The 9,079-nt window shown below is 37.1% G+C and overlaps 1 protein-coding gene across 2 annotated transcripts; it reads right to left on the minus strand.

Moving 5' to 3' along the window:
• On the minus strand, positions 1–9,079 carry LOC113710459 (leucine--tRNA ligase, chloroplastic/mitochondrial-like). 2 transcript variants are annotated; one of them, XM_072066263.1, is made up of 20 exons: positions 8,660–9,079; positions 7,927–8,071; positions 7,775–7,831; positions 7,087–7,206; positions 6,911–7,015; positions 6,568–6,791; positions 6,419–6,485; positions 6,182–6,336; positions 5,730–5,994; positions 5,223–5,417; positions 4,873–4,952; positions 4,097–4,159; positions 3,921–4,002; positions 3,431–3,508; positions 3,259–3,360; positions 2,724–2,896; positions 2,427–2,604; positions 2,138–2,215; positions 1,463–1,594; positions 1–628 (listed from the first exon to the last, which is right to left on the minus strand). In XM_072066263.1, exons 1-20 carry the CDS (start codon positions 9,034–9,036, stop codon positions 386–388), a joined length of 2,919 nt encoding a protein of 972 aa, XP_071922364.1. In that variant the 5' UTR covers positions 9,037–9,079; the 3' UTR covers positions 1–385. The 2 variants fall into 2 exon arrangements, with proteins under 2 accessions (XP_071922364.1, XP_071922365.1); XM_072066264.1 differs by lacking the exons at positions 7,775–7,831; positions 7,927–8,071 and having other exon boundaries at positions 7,087–7,201.

A 9,079-nucleotide genomic window follows, 5' to 3' on the forward strand; every position in this document is an offset into this window, starting at 1 on the left:
TCGACAAAAGAATAGCTTTATTTATTTGACCATTATTATCAAAATTGCACTGATTAATTAATACATGGACTGATTTACAACAAACCAACCTAAAGCTACAAATAGCTACGCATGTAAATATTGATAGGAAACTCCACTAATCTGCTGTTTCCAGCAGAAAAAGCTACAGGATGCAAAATCTGCAGCATTTCTTTTCCTACTATACATCTACCACCAGGCATTGTGCTGGCGCTGCTGGCGCTGCTGGAGGTTTCACTTTCACAAGCACCGTGACTCCTTCACATTTGATCCAGTGAGACATCGCACAAGGATAATTGAGAAGTATGAGGTTCCATTCCCGAGGCAGCTTAGCTCCATGTGTGCACTCGAAATGAAGGCGAAGAGACTACCTTTGCCCAACCTTCACCTTTTTAGCATCTAAGATAACATTCAAAATTTTTCCAGGAACATATATTCTCTTCTTAACTTTTTGCCCGTCCAAGAACTTGGACAGTCTTGAATCTTGAGAAGCTAACCTAAAAGCATCCTCCTCTGAACATTCTTTTTCAACCTCTATTGTACCCCTTGTTTTCCCATTGATCTGGACAGGTAGGACAAGAGTGGATTCTTTCAAGTACTCAGGGTTGGCCTGCAATTTGAAGATAGAATTCAATCAAAGGCTCAACATGACAATATTATCCTGTTCATGATCTAGTCTATGCATGTCTCAGTACATTAGAAATTGCTGTACATGTTATGTTATCTTTTCCCTGAGCAAACTCTTCAGCTTTCTTTAATATTCTTCAACTGTAAATCATAATATGGAGTTTTATTGGTCTTGACAAGCATCAAAGAAAGAAAATGCTGAACAAAAGAACACAAAAACATCTAGAATTAGGTAAGGGATGGCAGCCTTAACAAACAAGAAAGGAGATCACAATTAGTGAGAATTAGATAGTAATATGGCTATTAACTGTACCAGGCACCTATATAAACATTCAATGCTTCAGAAGCGTTAGTGATTTTCTTCAACAAAACTCTCCACTGCTACCATTTGCTTTCTTTACATTCATTTTCCTTTTAAAGAATCTTTCTCTAAATTGTGGTCATTTTGGATACAAGGTGATTTTTTATTTTTTGCAGCCAAGAGCTTTTGTATCTATGTTGGAAAAACTGAAAGGGAATAAGTTAGCTGTTAAGTGATATTCGGACATTTTTTGCTAACCAGATAAAAAATTATTCTGTTGAGACCAGTCTCATATTTGGCTGCTCACAGCAGATCTCAAATGCATTACATATATGTATAGGGATGACAAGATATATGGTCGCATGAATTGCTGCATCAATTGAACAATTACAAGAACAAACAAAAGAAATACTGTGGTGCGATAAGCACCTGCAACAGGAGTCTGGTGGGGCTAGGGGATCACGAGACTGAGAACCCTAGCCACAGAAAACTGTATTTGAAGAAACATGCCCATACCTTGGGAAAAGGCTCATGGGCAAGGGAATTTGAATGACCCAGACGAGACCACAGCTCCTCGGCCATGTGAGGTGCATATGGCGAAAGCAGCAAAACAAATGCTTCAGCAGTTGATCTTGGAAGTTTCTTCCACTAGAAACAAATTTTAAAATTTGCAAACAGATAATCTATTCAGTAAATGCGTTGAAACCTAAGTGCAAGTAAAATGGTTCTCCTAATAATAACCATTCCATATCAACTGACATCATCTTGACATCAATGCTTAAAATCTGCTTAAAGGAAATAAGGTTCTCATTGCAAAATAGAAAAGAAATCACAGATAGGTTAAAGAAGCTAATAGAAAATCGTTAAAAGAGAAAATGAGCAGGGAAAAGAGTAAAATAATTGAAAAAGTTGAGAATTTGTTCAACAGTTTTGACCAGTTCAGGATTCTTTTTACCAGTACTTAGTCTCGTTGATTTTGTAGTACAACACAGATAAAATCGGGAAGGTTCATTCTAAAACCAGTCGAAGAGGTAACTACACCATGAATTTGAAAATTTGTCTTCCAATTTCCTTCTTCAATTCAAGGATACAAGTCCTGCCTGATATGGGAGTGACCATTTTCTAAAGCTTAGTTTGTTATGAAAAAGAAAAATGAGAGAGAGAGAGAGAGAGAGAGAGAGAGAGAGAGACCTTATATGCAGCATTAATGAACTCCATCATTGCAGAAATTCCTGTGTTGAACCGTGTTGCTTCAATTTCTTCTGTTACCTGTAGCATGAAACCAGTTTATAAATAGACAAAGTAAACATAAAGAGCAAATGCAATCACATGAGCCCATCAGATGCTGCAAGGAAGAAAAGCTTTAGATTGACAAGAAATAATACATTTATTGTTAACCATAGAACCTGCAATCTACAAAAGAAAAGGGATATACAAACTATGAATAGCAGAAGCCGATCCAAAATTTTGATAAATCTACCTTATCAATGCATTTATGAAGAGATCGAAGTTGGTCTGTAGAAGGTTCCTCATCAAGTGCTACTGTTCCATCTTTAAATTCACCACTGGGTGATGGTGAACCAACAATTAATCTCCAAGCTCTTGCCAAAAAACGATGGACCCCTTCAATACCACTAGTATTCCATGGTTTAGAGTCACTGAAATGTGAAAAAATTATGATGTAAAGAAAGAAAAGAATAATCAGAAACTCACTTCTAAAGAATTAATAGCAAGAGTTCATTCTTAAAAAAAACCAAAAAGGAGTGAAGGAAGCTACCGTAATGGGCCCATAAACATTTCATACAACCGAAGAGAATCTGCACCATACTCAGAAACAACATCATCAGGATTTATGACATTTCCCCTACTTTTACTCATCTTGTGAGCTCGTGCAATTAACCGAATAGTCGGATTGTCTTTAAGAACATAAGAGTCGCCAGATTTTCTAACCTACATCAGCAAAGAATACAAGGCATGTTAAGCTGGGTGTAACTGCATGCATGATAAACTATATACAAACTACTCTCAAGAGAATTAGAGGGGAAAGCAGAAAGAGTTTGGAGGAAGAGAAAATGCTGCAAACATTACCTAATATGTCAAGTTTGGCTGAGGATTAAAGCCATTTCAAATATAGTCACACACAAAAAAAGAACACAATGAAACTAATCCCAAAAAGGCCGACAAGGTGAAAGGAAGCGAAAAGGAGGATGAAGCCACAAAAAGTTACCCTTGTTCACAAACACAGGTAAGCATGCATCAATGACAGCACAGGAATAATTACCCAAAAATTCAGAATATGCAAACGAAAGTACCTCATCCTCAGGGACTCTTTCTTGACTAAGCTCAGTCAACTCATCAACAATATCTGCAGATATCAAGTTCCCATCTGGATCTCTGTATGCAATATATTCAACCTGCAACGCAAAACAATAAACTATTTGCTACAGGAAGATGCATAATCTTTTATGATTACATTTCACTTACTTCTCCAAGGATGATGCCCTGATTTATGACACATTGGAAGGGTTCCTTCTTTGACACTACTCCAATGTCATAAAGAACCTGAAAGAAAACAACAATAATTCAAAAGGTACAGTCAAATATCCTCCTATTACAAGGATACAATCAGCATTAAGCTCTAATTTACTACTTCCTATGTTTAAGAGTTTTAGACAGCTCTGGTCATGGAAGTTTATAACAAAATTAACAACCATCTACACTACACTTGAATTTGTTTGAGTTTTACCTAACCTTGTCATCATCCTAAAACAAAGGTTGGCTCACACAAAAATGATTAATAGTGATGATAACCAGTTTCCTAGAAATAGAATATTCCTCATTTCTTTTGGGTGTGTACCAATTGATAAATGTGAAGGATGATATGAGCTGGTAATGAAATGTGATGGGTGCAGCTCTTCACTATTGTGGAAGTTGCTGTAGGACTTATATTCAAGCAAAGCTTGGCAGTACAAACCTTGTGCCAGAAACGGGCATAGAGTAAGTGAAGAACTGCATGCTCAGCACCACCAACATAAACATCAACTGGGCTCCAATATCTGAAAAGCAAAAGATGATTGAAAAGGGCAACATAATATTTCTTTAAAAAAGGAACTGGTAGGAAAATAAACTATAGTCAAATTTAGAGCTTACGCTTCTTTTGCTTTATCTACCAGCATTTTGGAATTTTTAGGATCCATAAATCTCAGGTAGTACCTGGAAATTATTAACAAAGGTATAAAGTTTACAATCTATAAAAGATGGTGAAGACCATAGAACAACTTTGTCAAGAGTGCAGACAAGAATATCAAGTGGATATGATTACGCTTTTTACAACTCAGTAATCAGTTTGTGATTCTGATTCAATCTGGTTTGCGTCCATACATAAGAGAACTTGGGATACAAAGCCAATGATATGAGAAGATGAATTAGCAGCTTAAAAGTGAAAACTGTACTGTAGAAAACACACTTGACTAGAAAAAATGATGCCGTACCAACCAACAATGCTTACAGCAAAATGATGGTATTATACAAGACATAATGCCAAAAAATATAAATATTATCTGTATTTAGAGCTAAGATACTAACTTCTGTTTATTTTGAATAGCAATCAAATCATGATGAAAAATGAAGCCTTCATATGACAATAATGTGATAAAACTCCTCCAACCACAGATAGTTTATTCTAGCCTGATATCAAATCAGCAGACAAAAGTTAACTTTGCCCATTCCCAATTTTCCTCTGTTTTGCTGTATTTCCTATGAAACCCCTAGATAACTTGGACAAATGTACTTTTCCCAAGAAAACTTCATATGCCATTTTTATCTCATGTACAGAATTTTTAAGGAGGAATGGAGCAAGTGAAGAAAATTTTTGTACAACAAAGGGCAACAAATACAGATACTTAAGCTAATTAACCACAAATTACCAGCATGAACCAGCCCATTGTGGCATAGTGTTTGTCTCACGTTCAGCAGGTTTCCCTGACAAAGGATCAAAAGTTTTAACCTGAAACCAACCAGTCAGATAAGGCATGAAAATATTAGTCAAGGACGTAAAAACAACCTTACCACTAGGAAAACAGAAGGAAGTTGGAACAAAGAAAATACATGGCTAACTTCGGTTTTGAGGTTTATAACTTCAATTAGAGCTCATTCTCAATGAAGATGTTGGGCAAACAATCTCCAAATGTATCCAGATATTTCCTATGAATATAACTAAGAAATGGTCCCAACAACCCAAATAACAACTCAATTATTGTTATAAAGCTAAACATACCCAAGATGCTGCTTTTGACAGCGGTGGTTCACCTGAACCAGTTGGAGTAAAATCATCCAACTCTGGAAGGGTAATAGGCAGCTCTGTCTCAGGAAGAGGAACAGTTTCACCAGTTTCACCCAAAAAGATAACTGGAATAGGCTCCCCCCAATAACGTTGTCGGGCAAAAAGCCAGTCCCTCAACTTGTAATTAACCTAAGAAAAGTAAAATTTGTTAAAAAAAGAACCGTCTTTGCTAAACAACGCATGTAAAAGAAATGCCCTCCTCCATGAGTTGCAACTTGCATCTTACATAGAGCTAGCATTCCTTCTAAGAAAATGATCAACTTAAATTTTATCTTGTAGAGGCAACATAATGAAGTCCCTTGCCTGTGACTCTAGAGCAGATTATCTACTCCAAAGAGTATCTTAAACCTAAAGGCAAGCCATGCTCTTTTGAAGCACAATCTAAAAATTTGGAATGCAAATGCACGAGGAACTTTACATCTCTGTGACAAAAAGACATACCTTTCTCTTTCCGTTCCCACTTTTCTCAAGCCACTTGGTAACTTCAGAAGCAGCTTCTTTGTTTGACAAGCCATTGATGTCAAGCCCTGTGGTCAAATTTGATGAATTTATCACAGTACCATCACCAGAATATGCTTTGTCAAAACTGCTAATATTCTGATCATTTGGCATCACAACTCCACAAATTGGAAGGTTATACTTTGAAGCAAATTCATGGTCCCGCATGTCATGAGCAGGTACAGCCATTATTGCTCCAGTCCCATAGCTGCATGAATTTGTATACTCTTCATTAAAACTTAAAACAGTAAATTATTCCTAAGTTGACAATTTAATCAGCTAATGCACCTCACAATCAATTCTAGAGATCTGGTTGGCACTGCAAGTGCATCTAAAACATTCCCAAGAAGTTAAAAAGAATAGGACCCAAAAAGCTAGAAAAATTCAATACACACCTTCCTAAAACATAATCAGCAATCCAAATTGGAATAGCCTCTCCAGTAGCTGGATTTCTTGCATAACAACCAGTAAACACCCCTGTTTTTTCCTTTTGAAGTTCTGTCCTTTCAAGATCACTCTTTCTAGCAGCAAGTTCTTTATATTCTTCCACCTATAATTGATGACATTCCTCTTTTTTATAACCACATCAGGCAAGCACTGGAGGATAAGTCAAAATTAATGCATTAACATACGTGTTTGCTTTGGGCCTCAGATACCATTGATGACAATAAGATATGCTCAGGTGCCAGGACTAAATAGCTGCACAGCAAGAATAGCCATAAGGGTATGATAGTTGTTTCAAACACTGGTCAAAAACAGAATTGAACAATCATAGACATACGTTGCCCCAAAAATGGTATCAGGTCTGGTCGTGTAAACTACAATTTTTATATCTGTTTGCTGCCCATCCGTGTCCATCACATGAAATTCCACTTCTGCACCTTCTGACCTCCCTATCCAGTTCCTTTGCATTTCCTTAATGCTTTCAGGCCAGTCAAGATCATTTAGATCTTCAAGAAGACTGTCAGCATATGCAGTAATCCTCAGCATCCATTGCCGCATAGGCTGCTTGGTAATAAACAAGTAACTGTAAAATCATAAAACCATCCAATAAAAAAGATAAGGAAAAAAAATAGAAGTCAAAGATAGATAACTCAATGCGGAAACATATAGAGCAAACATACCTTTCTAATAACTGGATGACCCCCTCGTTCACTCACACCGTCCACCACTTCTTCATTAGCCAATACAGTACCAAGTGCAGGACACCAGTTTACGGGAACTTCAGCCTATAAAATTGGAAGACTGTAAACATATCTTCAAATAAGCACGAAACAGAATTTTGATCATGGAGGTATACCTGATATGCCAATCCTCTTTTCAAAAGTTGCAAAAATATCCATTGTGTCCATTTATAGTAGTCCGGTTCTGTTGTAGAAATCTCACGGTCCCAATCATATGAGAAACCTAATGACCTAAGCTGGAAAAAGGCACAGACGTCAGTGCGTGTAATCACATTTATGTATTTGGCCTAGAACAGTAATATGCATAAAGATCATTCAAAGACGAAAGAATATGCTATTCAGCTACAAAGGATCTAACAACTGAATGGAAAATTCTCAAGTCTACTCAGTTTGTGTAGACTATTTTTTAGTTTAAATATAGTTTCAGAAACCGTATGCTGAAAAAAAATACCCGACCATTAATTGGTCTGCAAAACATCTAGATAACAAAAAAAAAAATCCACAGAACAACAGAATCAAGGGCAGAATATCATCATTATGTACTGTGATTCAGCATCTGAGAGCAAGCATTTTTTCTCCAGGTCAGTCATAAGTATGTGTTTTTAATCTCGATGATTCATTAACTTAAATACACATCCAGTTAAATAACGCCTACTAAAAGAAGAGATTTACTATCCATTTTACAAGAGAATCGGTAACAACAACGAATCTAGAAGTCAATATTAAAAAACTTGAATAAAGCATGATAACCATGGAAAAGGCCTTTATCAAGCAGACTATGAATCAACAGGGTTCTCAAATAACCTGGGAACGAAAGCGCTCAATATTTCTTAATGTCGTGATTTTTGGGTGTGTTCCAGTCTGTCAAACACAAGCAAACAAGAGTTACAATATTAATAACCCTTCACAGCCTAATAGCCAATTGTGCCGACATGTTCACGAATTTGCTAATCAACCTGGATTGCATATTGTTCTGCGGGTAAACCAAAAGCATCCCATCCCATTGGATGCAAAACATTGAACCCCTGCATTCGCTTAAACCTAGCAAGGATATCCGTGGCAGTGTATCCAAGAGGATGGCCAACATGTAAACCAGCTCCGCTGTAACAATGATTTAATCAGAGACAGAACCACCATCTCAACGAGGCAGGTCACAGAATTTGTCACCTTAGTCAAAATCAAAATTTCTGTTGCCAAGGAACATTATTTGGAGTAACGCCATTACAAACTTAGCCCCATAGTCGTTAAAATTTTTCAAAGTTCACGCCTTTACTCACATTCAATTCTACTCTATGAAAAACAGGAATACAATAGATACGTTTCAAAATAAAGATAGAGAAAACACCGTGTAAAAGTTCCAGCTAGTTTAGGCTCTAGGAAGGTCCAACTTCAGACAATATTAGACCTGCTTGGAAGATATCTTCAAAGAAAAAATCCATTTTTCTTTTTTATATAGCAACCTTACAGTAGCTTCCTCATGCATTTGAAGAAGAATTACCTTTCAACGCATACAGAAAGTCAGCTTCTTTCTCTTTTTTTTTTTGGCGAATTTGAATGACTTCTATTTAAGAAACAAAATAAACTTTCTTTCTGCATACAGCAAAGAATGACATAATTACAGAGTCACACAGCATATCCAGGAGCATTTCCAGAGGAGAAAAGGCTTAAAAAGTGTGAGAAAGATTGGACCTTGGATAAGGGAACATGTCAAGAACATAGTACTTAGGCTTGGTAGTGTCAAGATCATCATGTGGGGTTCTAAAAGTTTTGTGCTCCTCCCAATATCGCTGCCACTTGGGCTCTATTTCATGAAATGGGTAGGCTTTCACTCTCTTATTATTACTGGGTCTCTCCTCTTCTTCTTCAGTACTTAAAGAACTGCTGATAGTACCAGTAGAATTGATACAACTGGAAATTCTAAGTGGGAAACGAAGGGAAGTGGGTCGTCGACGGTGAAGGGGTGGCAGGCGATGAGAGTATAGGAGGATGGTACGGCGGGACAGTGGAGGAGAATGAGTTAGTGGGAGTGTAGGAAGGAGAGTAGAGGTGTGAAATTGGGTGTACATCCTTGGGCTTTTGAGGGGCTAACTGAGAAAGAGGAGGGAGTGT

This window comes from Coffea arabica, chromosome 9e (assembly GCF_036785885.1).
Source record: "Coffea arabica cultivar ET-39 chromosome 9e, Coffea Arabica ET-39 HiFi, whole genome shotgun sequence".
In the NCBI taxonomy this organism is placed as follows: domain Eukaryota; kingdom Viridiplantae; phylum Streptophyta; class Magnoliopsida; order Gentianales; family Rubiaceae; genus Coffea; species Coffea arabica.

What these genes read in the sequence shown, in the direction of transcription:
- LOC113710459 (XM_072066263.1), bottom strand. Translation starts at nt 9,036, where the DNA reads ATGTACACCCAATTTCACACCTCTACTCTCCTTCCTACACTCCCACTA. An exon ending in CAATGGGCTGGTTCATGCTG is followed by an intron (nt 4,160 to 4,872) that starts GTAATTTGTGGT and finishes AATAATTTCCAG; the next exon opens with GTACTACCTGAGATTTATGG. An exon ending in ATGCCCGTTTCTGGCACAAG is followed by an intron (nt 3,509 to 3,920) that starts GTTTGTACTGCC and finishes GTTTTCTTTCAG; the next exon opens with GTTCTTTATGACATTGGAGT.